The sequence below is a fragment of the Aspergillus niger genome, assembly GCF_000002855.4.
Source record: "Aspergillus niger supercontig An11".
NCBI classification, from domain to species: domain Eukaryota; kingdom Fungi; phylum Ascomycota; class Eurotiomycetes; order Eurotiales; family Aspergillaceae; genus Aspergillus; species Aspergillus niger.
Window position 1 is genome coordinate 583,707 of NT_166526.1, and position 16,746 is coordinate 600,452.

At 51.5% G+C, this 16,746-nt stretch overlaps 3 protein-coding genes across 3 annotated transcripts; 1 reads left to right on the plus strand and 2 right to left on the minus strand.

Annotated features, from left to right (window-relative positions):
- Window positions 1-1,383: 1,383 nt before the first annotated feature.
- An11g02365 (uncharacterized protein) lies at window positions 1,384-2,700 on the minus strand (the record flags this gene model as incomplete). The annotated part of the gene is made up of 3 exons (XM_059750118.1): window positions 1,384-2,238; window positions 2,297-2,537; window positions 2,648-2,700. The coding sequence occupies 3 exons, from the start codon at window positions 2,698-2,700 to the stop codon at window positions 1,384-1,386; spliced, it is 1,149 nt and encodes a 382-aa protein (XP_059601548.1).
- Window positions 2,701-3,471: 771 nt separating this feature from the next.
- On the plus strand, window positions 3,472-7,937 carry An11g02370 (uncharacterized protein; the record flags this gene model as incomplete). The annotated part of the gene is made up of 7 exons (XM_059750119.1): window positions 3,472-3,560; window positions 3,614-3,767; window positions 3,819-3,852; window positions 3,892-4,802; window positions 4,864-4,897; window positions 5,082-5,280; window positions 5,390-7,937. The coding sequence occupies 7 exons, from the start codon at window positions 3,472-3,474 to the stop codon at window positions 7,935-7,937; spliced, it is 3,969 nt and encodes a 1,322-aa protein (XP_059601549.1).
- Window positions 7,938-15,168: 7,231 nt separating this feature from the next.
- Window positions 15,169-16,720, minus strand: An11g02380 (uncharacterized protein; the record flags this gene model as incomplete). The annotated part of the gene is made up of 4 exons (XM_001394203.3): window positions 15,169-15,195; window positions 15,253-16,422; window positions 16,539-16,595; window positions 16,661-16,720. 4 exons carry the CDS (start codon window positions 16,718-16,720, stop codon window positions 15,169-15,171), a joined length of 1,314 nt encoding a protein of 437 aa, XP_001394240.1.
- Window positions 16,721-16,746: the final 26 nt, after the last annotated feature.

Consider the following 16,746-nt stretch of genomic DNA (forward strand, 5'->3'; position numbering starts at 1 on the left):
TCATATTAACTTCATTTCAGCGCCGGTTCCTGACATTTCCGATGACGAGTCGTCGAGTGGCGAGTCGATTCCCTATGACGATGCTCGATCAAAAAAGAAGGCGTCTAAGGATGACGATGAAGACGAGGACGAGGATGAGGAAGAAGAGGATGTGTAAGCTTGCGCGCGTGCGACCTAGTCGCGAGCAAGAATTGACGTGAACAGATACATTGTTGAGAAGATTGTGAATCATGAATGGGCCAAAAATGTGCGCGACATTATATCTACCCGTTCAATTGACCAACAGGGCATGCTTTAGCTAATGATGTGGCAGGGCGACCTCCTTCTTCAAGTCAAGTGGCAGGGCTACGATGACCCCGCTGACTTGACACTGGAGCCAGAAGAGAATCTACTGTATGCTGCTGGATGTCGTTTCTTTCAGCTTCAACAAAACTGATGGGTCGTTTACAGAGAAGGCGCGAAGGAAATAGTCGAGGAATACTTTCGAATTTTGGGAGGTCGTCCTGAAAAGCCACAACCGCAAACGAAAAAGCGCAAGTCGATAGGGAGACCTCCAAAGTCCGCGCCCGAGAAAACCCCCGAGCCCAAGAGACGCCGCAAGTCGCGGGCTGAAACAGCAACAGAGTCACCCGAAAAAGAAAAAGAGAAGGCCGATGAAGGTGAAAGCGACGACACATCTACGTGGGTTCCTTCGTCTCGCAACTGGGAGAAGGAGGTCGATACGGTGGAAACAATCATACGACAACCTGGAACGTCGAATCTGCTTGCGTTTATTAGCTGGAAGAATGGTAAAAAGTCAAAGGTCAACATAGAGATGTGCTACGACAAGTGCCCGAAGAAGGTGAGTTATCTGGGATCCGCGGTTCTTCACCGGCGCTGACTTGTAGCAAGATGCTCCAATTCTATGAATCACATCTGTAAATCATCCTTATCCATCGCCTCATAAGACGAGCATATGCTAACCACTCTCATTAGGGTCTTTAAGGAGGGCTAAACCTCTATTCGTTAAAGTTCGGGTTCTTTATTAATCATCGTCTAATTTACGACAGGCGCAATTGCAGATTAGTGTTGAAGGAGCAAGCATATAGGGCGTTTTTGAAGTTTCACATACTGGTTCCAGATAACCTAAGTGTAAGACAATGGCCTGGGCTAGTCTCGACATGGACTTTTCTTAGAGTCCTCCTGTTTGAAGGGAACCAACACCGGAATATAACGGGAATGCGCCAGCTGCTCCAGGCCTTCGCGAACTCATTCGCACCATTTCTCTTTGGATATCAATTGTTTCCCGGATTTTTATCTTTGTGTCTCTATTTAGCGTCTTAAGATCCATGTACATTATCATTAGTTCGCGGTTCTGGAACATTGAAATTGCGGCAGTCCTATTCAAAGGGTATCTAAAAGACCGGCCTCTCTGACCATGCTGAGGTACTCCCAGCGATTGTTGAAGGCCTCCGTACCATGCTTCTCCATGACTCGTTGGATGCCTCGAGTCTCGTTTCCTTCTATGCATTTGTCATCTTCAGGTGTCCAAACACCAGGCATATCATCCGGTATAGGTTTTCCTTCTACTAGGATAGCCAGGACCCTGTCAGCTAAATCTGGATCCATGCTGGTGCACCGCAGTGCCAGGTGTATTTGTTCTTCATGCTGAGCCTTTCCGTTAAGAAGTCGCTCGTCGATCCATGCGTCGATATCCTGCTCCATATCTTCCTCTTCAGGCTCATCGTCAGAAGGCAAAAATGGCAGCTCTAGAAACAGGGGGTCTGGCTGCGAAGGCTGGCGTGGCTCCTTGGCTGGAGCTTTCGATCCTTCAGTGGCCCCGCGTTCTCTCGCCTCTTTTGCCCCAGGAGTTGGTCGCTGACCGTTGGATGCTGTCGCTGAATGTGGTACTGCAGCCAGTTTCGTTTGAGGTCCGGAGATGAAAGGGTCTGGAAGGTCGATATTGACTTCGGTGACTCTTTTCTTCAAACTTGGCTTATTAGTACTGTCTACATTGCCTTCCCCAGGAGTATCCTCCGAAGCCCGTTTCCTTTTCTTGTCATTTGCTTGCATGGCAGTAGGCTCAACCCCTTGTGCAGACCCTCCTCGAGGCTCAGACTGGACCAGGCGAGTAGCTAAATTGGAGGGCCCATCAGGCGCAGGTTGATCAGTTGATTCTGGCATACCACCAGGACGTGGATGTCCCTTGAGCCTTTTGAGGTACCGATCTCGATATGATTGATACGTGTGCCTTGGATGCTAGTGGGATGACGCTTAGTATGCCTGCATTTCACAGCTCAGAGGGGGTTCTCGATACCTTCTCGGCTAGCTCTTGATAGATTTTGTTGCCTCTAATGGAAGCCTTAGGGTTTCTCTCGTGGGGTTGCATCCAGTCCCAGAGCAACTGGTCATCTTCGAGAGTATAGGGGATCTTATGACCTCTGGTGGGAATGTTGGTAGCCCCTACGGGCCGTGCTTCAGAAGGCCCGGCTCTATAATTCTCTAGATTCTGCAGCTTCCCCAGGCGGTGTGAGTCTTCGACATATTTGAAAGAGTACCTATATCCTGTAAGTGTCCACTGGATGGTAGAAGGCTAAAACAGTGTGCGCTGTTTTCCAGCGATGCGATTACACAAGTGAGTCAAGGATGGAAATGGCAGGAAACCTCACGTGTCAGAGGGTAAGTTCTTTCTCTTATGATCAACCAATCTGATATCTGCATCCTTCTCCAGCAGCCGTATAGTACCGCCGTTTTTCCATAGATAAATTAGTCACGCGTTCTTAAAAGCCATGTATAGTTGTAGTACCTCGATTAATTCCTTGAACCACTTCCGTTGGGGGATGTTGTGAGACAACCAGAACTGCTTCCCTTGGAAAAGGGGCGTTACTGCCTCTTTCAATACTCCACTATCTCCTGTAGTGCTCGTTCCAGTCATTATAATCGTCAGGTCAACAGCGCGAACGTTTCAAGTTGTAGACCCGCAGGTATACAGAAACACGTTATCACGTGTTCACGTGTTCCACGCGTGAGGAAGTCCAATCAAATATAAAGGGTGCAGGTGAGGGGCTTGATTATTCAATATGAAGACTAGCGAATTTATGCGAAACTAATGTAGAAATAAGGTTAGAATCAACTTAAGGACGGAGTACTTCAGATAAGTTTGATCCAAACCGTGATGTCCAGCAGTAACGCTCATTTCTTCCCCTTTAGGCAATTACGTCACGTGTCTGTTACTCGAAAATAAATACCCGGTGGACACTTGGGCGGCAGCATCAGCAACATGGCGATAGTGGTTGCAAGCAGGCGCGCCAAAGCCTGTCAACTGATAATGCTAGCTCTGGTCTAAGCGACAGGGTGGCATTATCCTTTCTTCAAAGCACTCACCTGCATTACGTTTCAACTATAAATTTGCCCCATACTAACAAGGTGAGGGCAGGCGACGGACTGATCGGAAGAAACTTCTCCAGAGATACGATCAAAATTCCATTCACGATGGGCGCTATAAGAACCATTGCACTTGTGATCCTCGGGATCTCTGGATTTGTTTTCGTGGCGCTATTTGGGAGACTCCCTGCGTTTCGGTAGGCTGCAGCATTTCGTTGTAAGGGCCGTGACTGATAGATGATTCCTGTAGCAAAACTCCCATTGGTTGGCTGTATAGAGCTCTTTGGATACACATACCTAACGGCCTTGTTTACCTTGACAGCTGGCTACTAAATGGCTGGCTGTCTCACTGCTGGACTTGTTCTGGCAGTTACATTCTGCACGAAAATCACCCGTTGATTCTTGTTAGTTCATGTGCCTAATATTCAACGGTCTCCTCTAATTATAGATGTTAGATATTCTTCTCTTCCCTTATGATTGCAGGGCAGTGTATGTTCATCCCAACTGCTTGGCCTAGGATTTCCACAGTCCACCATATCTGGATCCCGATCCTTGCCACAATGCCCTACGTTTTGCTGTATGCAAGCGTTACCACCAAGTCATTCATCACCACAAAAAATCATGCAGTGGAAATGGAACGCTATCCATACGATAAGGTCATCTTCCACCCGGGGCAGCGTTGTCGCACATGTCATATTGTCAAGCCGGCACGAAGTAAACATTGCAGCATCTGCAAAGCATGTGTCGCACGGCATGACCATCACTGCGTTTGGCTCATGAACTGTGTCGGACTTCACAACTACCACTACTTTCTTTCCATGATCTTGTCACTATGTCTCATGCTGCTCTACGGCTCATACCTGGGATACACTCTCTTGTATCAAACATACAACAGGCTGATACCATCGGACTCACCCTTGCGGACGACCCGGCAAACCTGGACTGGCTTTTGCAATATATGGGCTGTAGTTATTGCTGCTGATATTCGCATTGGTGCTATTACCTTGCTGATGACCATGACAGCACCACTGGCGGCCGCCTTTCTCGTGTACCACACCTACTTGATTTGGGCTGGTATGACGACCAACGAAAGCTCAAAGTGGTCAGACTGGAAAGAAGAGGTTGCAGATGGTATGGCTTACAAATCTAGCAAGGCTGAAATCTATAGCAGCTCACCCTTGTTGGCCGAGTATCAGAGTGCTCAGTCATTCTGGCCAGTGAGTAGTGATCAGGTACTCATTCTGACAGATGGTGAGCCGCCCAAGGAAGGGTGCTTGCTATCGCAACACTCCAATGAGATCACTCAGCCGAGCAACAAGGACGCTCCGATAGACCGGAGGTGGATTCAGGTGCAAAGTATGAAGGAGATTGACAACATCTATGACCTGGGATTTTGGGACAATCTGCGTCATGTCTTGGGCTTACCCATTCGACCAAAGGTGATCTAAGTAGATAGTTTGCTAGCTTCACTTGAATGCATATAAATCATGACTCTTGCAGAAAGCATGCTTCACATTCACTGGCCCTCTTGCATGTATGTACCTTGATGGATTACCCGAAATGGCAGTTGCCGGGACGGAGCCGGAAAAATTCCCCTCGACGGTTCAATGAATCTTTCTCCACCGAGCGTCCCTCATTGTCGTTGATCCCACACCCCTCCCGACTACTATTTGCGCGGTCAACACTGGACAGCTGCTTGTGCTACAAATCTTCACAAGCATCGTCAAAAATGGCCGACCGCACGGCAGCGGAAATCAAGCCGAAATGCACCCCCGCGGAGCTCATGTTGAAGGTCATTTTGACGGGGACCTTGAGCCACTACGAAACCCGCGGGATGATTGACGACAAACGCTTAGAACACATGCTCTCTGCTGGGAAGCAGATTCTATACAAAACACACCAGGAGAGCGACGTCAGGTACGTCGATGATTTCTGTCTTGGGCCAGAGTCACTGTCCAGTGGCCCACCACCATCTGTCCGCCACCCACTTCCACTCTTGCATACTGACCATTCTCTCGTGTAACAGACATAATCTCGGCCTATCACCGGATATCTGGCAAGGCTTCACGGACGTACTGACGAAGGCGATCCCGGTCCTCGAATCCCAATCGTTTGCCTGGAAGAGCCCACCGACGGCGAATTACGATCATTCCTCCTCCAACCTAATAGCCTACAATTATTTTTCGCTAGTGAAGGACATTGAGCGTCTAAATGATCTCTGTACGATCGCCCGTAACCTCCTTGCCACCACGAAGAAGGCGCAGAACATGGCGGCGGAGAAAGGTTTCGATCAGAGGATCTTAGCCTTGGTAGATACTTGCGTTAGAGTAACCGCGCGAGGGTTTGACGGGGAGACGAATGCGAGGAACGAAGAGCGCTGGCAAAAGGTTGTCAACCTTTACAAGCGTCTCCTTATCACCTGCTTGCAGTTCTTGCATAACTTCATCATGCACAACGAACAACGCAAGATGGTGCTATGGTTAGATTTGTTTGGGTACCACTCAACCGGCGACTCGAACATTATCCAGCCCAGAGAGCCCCTTGACCCCACTTGCAGTCAGCAGGAAGGCATGGCGCCCATCGTAAAGACGGGAGAGAGGATAGTAAATCCCCCGATAAGGGCTCTTTACGACCAAACAGCAGAGGATCTGCTCCTGGAAACCATCTCTAACTTTCCGAGAGAGCCCGCCACCATCAAGGAAGAGGCAGCCATGTTGCTTCTTGCTAACATCAAGGACCATATGGAGAAGCTGCTTGGACGCGATTTGACTGCCATTCAGGAAATGGGGAAGGATCCAGAACAGGTGAAGGAGATTCGCGCCGCTCTTACCGCCATACTCGGAGCCAAGGTTGATGGATGGTCTGATCTTCAGGACAGGGCTAAGGACCTACCTCCTGCTCTGCCAGAAGATGAACCGCCTCGCAAGAAGGCGATTGTCACGATTGACCGCAGCGCAACGGCTGGATTCCCACGTGTCTGCTGGACCGATCTTCCTGATCTCGGAGATTACGGCGCGCTCTCGGGTGGCGACGCAACTGTCATGGAGGAAGATATGAGCATGCCACGCTCGGCACAGTCGGCGGCAGAAACACTGCAGGAGGCTAAAGACGAGCTGATGGCTCGGTTGCAGGAGAGCTCCCAGATTGGCGACGGTGACCAGGACTATGACACTGGTGATGCAGGCACGGTTGGTGACGATGACTCGCGCAGTTTGGAGGCCGTTGCAGACGGAAGTATGGAAGAAGAAGAGGAAGAGGATGACGAGGATGATGACGACTATCGCGGCCGTCCAGGCGACCAGCAGCGGGGTCTCCTGACTGATATCCCACTTGTGCTGGGCCCTGCAGAGATCGAGGCGCTGCCAATGATAATCCAGGCTGGTATTGTGGATAGTTTTGGGCTAAAGGGCGGAGAGAGAAGTGGCTCGAGGAACATGCAGGCTCTCAGATGTCACATTCTGCTCACCCAGGAGACGGGTCGGAATCTGCTTCGCGAGCTACTGATCTTCATCGCTGCCTGGGATCTCCCTGATGACGAACTCTACTTCAAGATGATGGTTCAGATCATGGACGCGGTTTTGAGAAATGGTCTGATGTCTCATGCATACTCCGATTTCGGCCAACCTAAGGATATCATTTCGCCTGCGCAGGCAGTGGTTGTCAAGATCCTCACGCACATCTTCCGAGCCAAATACTCTCCTGCATCTGTTACAGGATCAACGCAGTCCAACGGAACAGCAACTAAGAACCCGGCGCCGCTTTCAAGAGTCGACATCCTTACTGTCCGGTACATCTTCACAATCTTCCGCGGCAACATCATCCCCGAAACTTGCGCTTTGATCTATCTGCAGGGTCAAATACGAGCTGGACGGGCTTTGCCTGAGGACTTCCCGCTGAATCTCTGGGACATGGAGCGGGTGTACGAGGGTGTCTACCAGTTCCTCGAGTTTTTTGCTGTGCTCACGGAGAACAACGACTGGAAGAATCTGCTGGTCAAGTGGGAAATTGTCTACGACCTGGTCACGTTGATCAAGGAGCTCGAAGCCAGCATTCCCAAGGGTCAGCTGAGCGCGCTCAACCTGGGACATAACAACCCTTCCAAGGAGCCTCAGCATACGGCTCCAGCACCGGTTGCAGTTGAACGCCCGTACGATCCCGGCGACCCGGACCCAATTGATGCCCCCGGCTCTCGGGCCGAATCCCCGCCAATCACCGAAGATCCGTCCGAGTTCGAATGGCGTAACCTCAAGAAACTCGTTGTGCTTGTTTTGTCATCTCTTGTCTGGAAGTGCCCCGAGGTGCAGGACCAAATCCGTCGCTACGGCGGTGTCGAGACCATTCTGTCCTGCACCAACTTTGATGCGCACAATCCCTACATCAAGGAACACGCCGTCATGTGCCTGAAGTTCCTGCTGGAGGGCAACCGCGAGAACCAGAAGATGGTCGAGGAGCTAGAAGCACGGGAAGTGGTGAAGGATGACGCAGGAATGTTGGAACGCAGCGGACTGGAGGCAGTTATCGACAAGGCAGGCAAACTGGCCATCCGCACAAAGGATGGAGCAGATAAGCGGTAGCACCACCAGCATTCATTCATAACGTGATCATGTACAAAGATATACACACACTACATACAGTAAATAGACATTACCATGCCATACCAAAAACTATATGCACGCATTCTCTTTCCTCGCCACACAACTCCAACTCCACCACCTAAAACACCCTCACACGCCCCATTATACACCCCAGACTGAACCTCCCAACCCAAGATTCATCAAATGACCGCAATAAATCAAGCATACATCCCGTCCCACTCCTCCTCTTCATCCTCCTCCGCCAACTTCCTCCTCGCCTCCGCCTTCTCCCTCTCCTGCTTCGCGAAATCCGTCCGATCAAGCGGACAAGTCCCCCGCAGCCTCAACCACGGCCTCACACACTCCAAATCAAACAAATGTGTCGGATGACACGGCAGCCGCACAACAAGTGGGTACTGATCCTCCAGGAACGGGTTATTGCAAATCGGACAGACCTGGGAGGAGTTCAACGCGGTACGGGGGATGCGGTCGAGTTCTACACCAAACAACAGTTAGCAAAAAGCCAGAACATTTACTTTGCGATGTATGTTTGGGGGCGGTGTTCAACGCACGATCACAAAACTCCTCACTCGCACCCTCCACCTCCCTAGGAGGCATTTCAGCCGTGCTTAGCAGACTCTGAATCATTGTTGTGAGGAGGTCGTTATCGCCATCACCTCCTGCTGTTCCTTGTGTTTCGCTGGGCAGAGCTGCCCCGCCTCCTCCTTCGCGGCGCATCAAGTCCAATGCCTCGGCCAGGGAGTAGAATGCTGCGCTGACGTCTCGAGGAACGGGGACGGCATGGGGACGATGACGCGCTTCGTCGGGGGTGATTTCGGAAAGGGCTGAGAAGAAGGTGGAGAGGTCGGGACGGCGGCGGCGGTGGTGCTGGTCGGGGGTTGTGCTGTTGTTGGGTGTTGTGGTGGAGGGGTCGGTGGTGTTGTGTTCCACTGTTTTATTATATTCATTTATTAGTTTTGTGATGGGAAGGTTTGGGGAAGGGGAAGGGTGGGATAACTACCTTCGTAGGTGGACATGGTGGGCGGTGGTAGCTTGGTGTTGGTGCTGGCGCGGGGTGGGTGAGGGGTGAGAGGGTTGGGTAGTATGTCTGGATTGGATCCCGGGTGGGGATTTTGGTGATTTGTTGATGGTGCAACCCGGGGATAAGATTGGTGTTGCTCGTGAGAGAAGTGGTAAAGGGTTACCAGGTGTAGGATGGAGGAGGAGAGGTGTTCAAGTATCAAGGGCGATGCGGAGGCAGCAGCCCGATAACGCGTTTTTGCAGTTCGGCTGCGGAGAAATCCTCGGGGACGGGCTTATCACGCTATTTACTGATGGTGTGCTGGCGGGATTGAAATCATGCTACTTTTCTATTATCGTCTAACTATAAGATGAAATGAGGATGAATTTTTCATATGTTCCAGTTTTAAGAATAAAATTGATATTATCCATGATCAAGACCAAGACATCCAAGTGAGTGAATTGTACAACACGCTCTATAATACATTGATGGATCTCCTATAATATACAGCACTCCACGCTAACCTGGACTATACAAGAGAAAATATGGCAAAAAATTGCAGAATTATACACGGTGATTCAGCAGCTCCCACGTATCCGGTGCAGATCGGTCTAGATGCGGTATGTGGAATCAGACGCCTCACCAGCTTGGCGGGGTCCTCCAGCAACCTTCGAGCAAGTAGTCGACAAGTGTCAACTAATGCGAGGCAATGCAGGAGACAGCCCAATATGGGACCTGGCGAGAGACAGGGCAATATCGTGAATGCCATTCAGCCCAGCTTCATCCACCCTGATAAACCTGACATAAGCACCCGGCCCGTGTGCCAGTCCAGTCTTTATTTAAAAGGGAAGAGATTCCCCCCCCCCCCAGCTTTGACCCCAGAATCTCGGTGCGGGACGCCAACCGCCCAAGGTTCACCGTCAAAGACAGCAAACCCCCCCCGTTCATGCATTGCACCACGGCCGCCCTCCCAAGTCCAAAGATAACGGTCCCAGCACCGTTCTGCGCGCAATCATGACAAAGCGCAAGGTGTATTTGGACATGGAGGACTTCCATAAAGGTATGTTCTTCGCGGTGCTACCTCAGGAGCTAACGAAAGTTTCTAACCCATAACGCTGTCCAGCGTTGAGACTGTTGGACGCCAAACTCGGTACGGATCCCATGATTATGGCCTTCGCTCCGATCCGGATGATCGTCGCTGGGGGCTTTTTCTCCGTCATGTACCTGAAGAATAGAAAGACAACTACGGACATGGACTTCCTGCTTGACCCGGAGTGGGCCAACGACGAGGATATCAAGGTTCCGTTGCAAAAGTCCATCCGGGAAGTCGCCAACGAGGCTCATTACATGGAGGATTGGGCCAACGAAGATGTGGGAGTATTCGTTACAGAGAAGACGCGGAAGATCCTGATGGAGGACGCCATCAAGCAAAACATTGTCCTCTGGGCCAGTGGCACTCTGCTCGTATTTGCAGCACCCGTAGAATGGGCGCTGGAGCGGAAGCTGCGCCGCATCTACTGCGCGGAGAGGGGGCGCAAAGCGGAGCTGGATCTGGCCGATGCCGTGGCAATGCTCAAGTTCATGAAAGAGAGGAAGGGGAGTAAGCTTGATATGGAGTACTGTCGCACGCTGAACAAGAATGGCTTTGACGTCATGCCAGACGTTGATACCATGAACTGTGTGGCTGCTGCTTACAAGGCAACCTATGGCGTTGATGTGTTTCTTTGAAGCCACTGGAGTCCCTTGCAGAACCCTGCAGGAGGAACTTGGGTAATGGCTCCAAGTGCGGATGATTCTGGACCAAGTAGGTTGAATGGCTGTCGCCGACAGTCGGGCTGCGCAATGGGCTCGCTATGAAGTCTCGACTGTATTTGGCAAGGAGTTACGTGCATACCGCCGGATGCTGAAGCGGATGATCCCCTTACTTTCGCGACAAAAACATGGTAGCGTAGGGCTTGCGGTTCATATCGTATAAAGCCAACCAACATTCGTAATGATGTTGCGGCGCGCAAAGATTTTATTCAGTCCGCCGTCCTCTAAGACGAGCTTTCCTTCCAATATGTAACGTCCGGGTAATCCGTCCAAGTCGCTGGCCGAGAGCGCAGGTACAGAGCCCGTCCATGCAGGACCTATCAGCGGTGTATACGGGGGCCACGGGTCGTCTTCCGTCTTTCGGATAATGTGCTTGCGGTTCCGACGCATGCCTAGACTTAGACGCCAATTAAATGCAACGACAAGCTCCTCAACGAGACATGCGATGATGGCGTAGCGAACGGGATCTTCGTCCCTGGGGTCGCTGATCGACTGTAATGACCACCCCTTCTGATACCAAAAGTATTCAGTTTCGGTGCCTAATACCTCGTAGACGCCAGATGCCATAGCTTCGTACATTCTATACAAACATCTCAAGGGGGTATCGCGAACGCGCCAAATCGGTATGCTTTCCAGATCGATCATATTATCGTGTCGAAGAAGAAGCAATTCTTCGTTTCCGATCATTTCCGCCGCCGGCATAACGTCGGACACGGGGAATTTCCACGAAGGAAACGGAATGAAAAGGCGTACCAGAGCCCAGAGCGGGTGTCTCTCAAATGCCCGTAGTCTTGTCAAGCTGCCGCGTAGATTCAACGGCGAGCGCCATGTGCGAAGCCGATGGATCCATTGTCGAATCCTTAACGAAAGGGGCTTCTTGCGGCGGGGCGGCGGCATCTTCGTCTGCCTATCACGAGGAGCCGAAAGGTGTGTTATAGATGGTTGGACTTGGTGGGATAGACCCAGAATAGTTGAGGTTAACGAAGACACTCCATGCTTGTGAGGGTAGTGTTCTGAAGACGAGGAGACGGAGAGTGAGTTATAGAAAGTAAGGACATGTTTACTGCATCGGTTGGCGCCGACCGGCGAACAGGCGGTCAAGCATGGCACTACCGGGGCACGGACCAACCGGTGCCAGATGAGATCATCACATGCACCCTCCACTTCACCTGCAGCTGCTTAAGATCCCGGCTTATTGTTTCATTGCTTCCCAATGCCAGATCCGCGGAAAGCGCCTAATCATTGCTTGATGATATAATTGGCAGACAGTGTGACTTCTACATACCATAACAGTACTAGTGGACGAATCAGCGCCGGACGCATGAGGGGGACTGCCACGAAAGTGTCACAGGACAGGGCCAGGTTTATTGTATTTTCTTACGCCATTCGGTGCGTGCTTGAACCTCATCAATTAGTACTATATATTTGGCTCGCAAGGACCGTATCGGGTATCATAATAGTATTGAGCAATGGAACTTTGGAAACGGTAGAAGGCCCTTAGTTTCAAGAGCAACATCTAGACCGTCTCTGCCACCCTGGATTCGAAAGAACAGCCCATGAATTTGAGGAAAGCCTGGAGCCTACCGTAATGCTATATCTGCAGTGGACTTGGCAATTATACCAGTAAATCCCACAAATTCCAGGATAGAGCTTACTTGAATAGCTAGCAGTTGAACAAGATCAGCGCCGGGACTGCCTCCATTGGCTCGCACTTGACTGCGACACGTCCTTTCACTGTGGAAGCAAAACGTGTTGTGGTGTTCTGATGTCGCCCAAATGATTGCCTAAAAGCATATGAAGGTATGGCAAAGATGATCTGGCATTGAAGGCATAGCGACAATCCTGGCAGAAGACTCAAGATCGATGTGAAGTTGTATCCACGACGCCGTGCGGTGGTAGTTATCCACAGGTGCGTATTGTGAGATAGTACGTAAATAGAAAGATATAACGGCCTATTCTAGAGCCCGAACCGTTGGGTTGATGATTGAAGAAGAAGTCTGAGATTAGGAGCTATTGCTAAAGGACCTATGCCCGAAGCACTGTTATTAGTATCATTTCCCCGACTGAGAAGCACACCGAGCACATCATGGAAGAATAAAAAAAAAGAAGCATCATGAATCAACCAGTCTCCAGCATGTTGCCTACTCAGAAATGAACTGAATCAAGATTGCGCATGCTGTATTGGTAGATAGTATGGTGTAGTAAGTAGTACTGTGTAGTGAAGAATGTCCACTGGTTCCTACTAAGAGGGTGGGCCCATGGACCAATTAGGCAGATGTCAGGCACGTGTCGACTGTCCTCCACAACCACCAAAATAAACTCATACCAGGCTAACGATCATGAAAGGGGAGCATCAGTAGTATCAGCATCAGCATCACGTTAGATTAGCGGGTGGCCTGGGGGAGGCTGGAGCAAAAGTTAAACTTCATGCTGGCCCACAGGTGAGACGCCATCCGCGAGCCACGCACAGTTACCGGGGCAGATTCATCAGCGGCGGCGTCATCCTCCCCAAACCGCTTCTTTCTTTAGCAACACCCGCAGTGGAGTCGCGATCGTCCACAGCGAGGCTTTGCTCTTTGCATGGCAACTCTCGTCCGTTGATCTGGCTTTTGACTTTTCTCCTGTTTGTTGTCATCTCCTCTCACTTCCCTTACTTCTGTCTCTTTTCCTCCTCCATCCATTCGGTCCATGAGGATATCTTAACATCTATCGCGCTGCAACCATTCCGCAGCGGATCGGCATTTCAATTCCTTATCGTCGGCTTGGATTCTCGATCTCGTTCCACGCTCGTTAATCCCCACACTCACACCCGCCGCGATTGGGAGAACTACCATCCCAGCGCATCGCCAACATGCGTTCCAGAGCATCAGTCAAGCCCTCCCAATACCCCCCGATTCCATTCCATACCATTCGCTTTTTCGGCCTGATTTCCACTTTCATTGTGGGCATTATCTTGGCCGTATTCGTCAACCAACTGCATAGCAACAACTACAAGCTCCCGTGGGCTTTCCTAATCGTAAGGCTACCATATTTACCTCCACCCCCCCCCCAATCCATGTTATACACTCCACTAACACCCCATCCCAACTCATCAGCTCCTCATAGCCACCGTCTTCTCCCTCCTAAACTTCATCCTCACCACCATAACCCACTGCTGCTATGGCCTCTCCCCGCGCCTCAACCTCGTCACCAACAGCATTGTCCTCGTCCTCTGGCTCATCGCCCTCGGTCTCCTAAGCTGGAGCATGTCCCACACCATCCTAACGACCTGCAACACAACCTACTGGGGCACCTCCACCGGTATCACCGTCTGCAGGATCTACAAGGCCCTCTTCACCTTCACCATTGTGGCCGCGACAGCCCACATCGCCGCCGCCGCTCTGGACATTATCGTTTACCGTCGCCAGACCCGCCTCGGTGAATACGATCCTATGGCCAGCAGTACAGCTCTCAACGACTACAAGATGCACAACCGAGACAGCAGCATCATGTCCGGCGGCGTTGGCCCTTACCCGCCCGATGAGGCCGATCACCCCTATTACGCCAATCAACCGCATCAAGAACCCCTGTACCAGCATGCCCCGGAGCCGTTGTACCATCCCAGCCAGCGTATGCCGCCTCCTCCTGCGTATGGGGCTGGCTCGTTGGAGCAGCACCATGCCGATGAAGCGGAGGAGTACTCCGATGCTGCGCCGGTGCAGGGACGTCGGAAGCCAAGGGTGAGGTTTAGTGCTTACGGAGGTACTGCGGGTTATAGTCAGCCGTCGGAGCAGACGAGTTATGACCCAGCTGCGTATCGGTGAATGGTTGTGTAGGGGTTGGGTGTACGCGTTCCACGAATGCAGAACGGTCACGCGACCCCGTTTGGACGATCATCTGCGTGTTGTCTCTGCATGAGAGGCCAAGCCAGCTTATCTTGGCTTTTCATGCCCTTCGAACTGAACTGATGTGTTACGATCTTGCATTGTAAAAAGGGTATAGTTCCTTGACTTTTGAATAGGTTCATATGCTGGCGGGCGTAATGCAGGAACTGTTTTACTCTTCTTTTATTTGTCTTCAGCGATAGTGCCATTTGATCTTGTTGTCACACGACCAGGATAGTTTAGTATTAGATACCTGAATGCCTTATAGCAAGTACTTGGACAATATTCCAGCTCGGAAAGAGATATTAGTATATTATTTGAGGAACGTCCACGGGCACATGGCTCATTCATTCATGGTCCGCTTCTAGGTGGGAGCTAGATCTAAGGAATACGGTTTCGGTAATCCGACCGCCAACAACGGCGTCGCCAGAATGTTCAACTGGGACCATAGGTAGAGGAAGGACCATAGGTAGAGGAAAAATGAACTGATATCACAAAATATGCATGTCACATTCAAAAACGTCACATGTTCCTTTTACATGATAACCTCGTTGGCGACGTCCTGGAAGTTGTGTTAGCCTCACACTTCAAAACAACATGAGTGGGCGGGGTAACATACGCGCTTCAATTCCTTAAATGGCAGGCACACACAGTTTTGTACCCGTACCTCGTCACCCACGGCACATTCCTTGCCCAGGATGGTGATGCTTTGAACCTTGATGCCGTGCTTGACAATGCTGGTCGAGTGGCTGCCTGTGGGGATCGGGGTGCCCTCAACACGGGCCCAGGCACCGACGCGGCTGCTCCAGCCAATAATCGAGTGCATCACGCATGCATCGTGCTTGATCTCGGCGTCTTCCAGCACGATCGAGTCCTTAATACGAGCGCCTGCGCCCACGACCACACGGGGTCCAATGGAAACGTTGGGACCCAACTTCGCTGTGGGGTCCACCGTTGCGGAGGGGTGGATGTAGACTGGGGGCACGATGGCAGCAGAAGGAGGGGTGAGCTCGTCAGATCCGGCCTGGAAGGCCTTCTGGAGGTAAAGGGCGTTGGCGGGGACGGCGGAGCCGGCTGTCTTGATCTGGCGCCAGAAATCTTTTGTCTCGTGGACGAAGAAACGGTTGCTGTCAGCCAAATCGGAGAGGATATCCTGTTCCAGACGAAGGACTTCGCTCTTCTCTGCCTCGTCCTCCGCTGCGATGAAGGAGGACTCCAGGTTCTCGGACGAAGGGTATGACAGCAGGCGAGGGCGGGTGGTACGGCGCTTGATAGCACTGCGGATGGAGGGGAAGATGCACTCGGTGGCGAAGAGATAGACACCGCAGTTGATGAGGTTGGAGATGTGCGACTCGGGCTTCTCAACGTAGTGCAGCACCCGTCTGGTATGGGAATCGGAAACGATGCAACCGAAGTTGGTGGCGGCATCGTTGTTGACTCTTGTTCCGAGGATGACGGCCTCCGCATCCTTTTCTTCGAACAGCTTGAGCATCTCGCCAAGAGGGAAGGAGCAGCAGACGTCAGCGTTGAGGACGAAAATGCGCTCGGGCTTGCCCTTCAGGATGGCATCGCGGAAGTGGTAGAGACCGCCAGCGGTGCCCAGAGCCGTGTATTCACGCAAGTATTGCATCTTGAACTGAGGGAACTCCTTGGCGGAGTCCTTGATGAAGTCGCGGAAGACGGTTTCATCGTAGTAACCGACGAGGATGACCTCTCGAATATCGGGGATCTTGGCGAGGGCTTTCAGGCAGTGGTGGATAATAGGATGACCGGCGACTTCAAAGAGGGGCTGGGAAAAGATTGGAGGTGTCAGTAGCCGCGACAAAGCTTGCGGGTGACGAAATTGGGGATTGGTGCGGAGGGGCTCATGAATTGCGGGATAGCTAAAGCAGAGGGGCAACTAACCTTGGGCATGTCAAGGGACAGAGGCCTGAAGCGCGTTCCTCTAGACGGGCCTCCGACCTAAGGGAAAAAAAATTCCGTCAGCGAGATTGCTACAGGAGGCTGAAGTCACTAGCGTCACATACCAAGATCACGGCCTTGGTGGAGGCCACGTTGGTGTGCTCCCGCACTGGAACCTGAAGCATGGAAAGGTGGGGGGTATAGAAGTGGG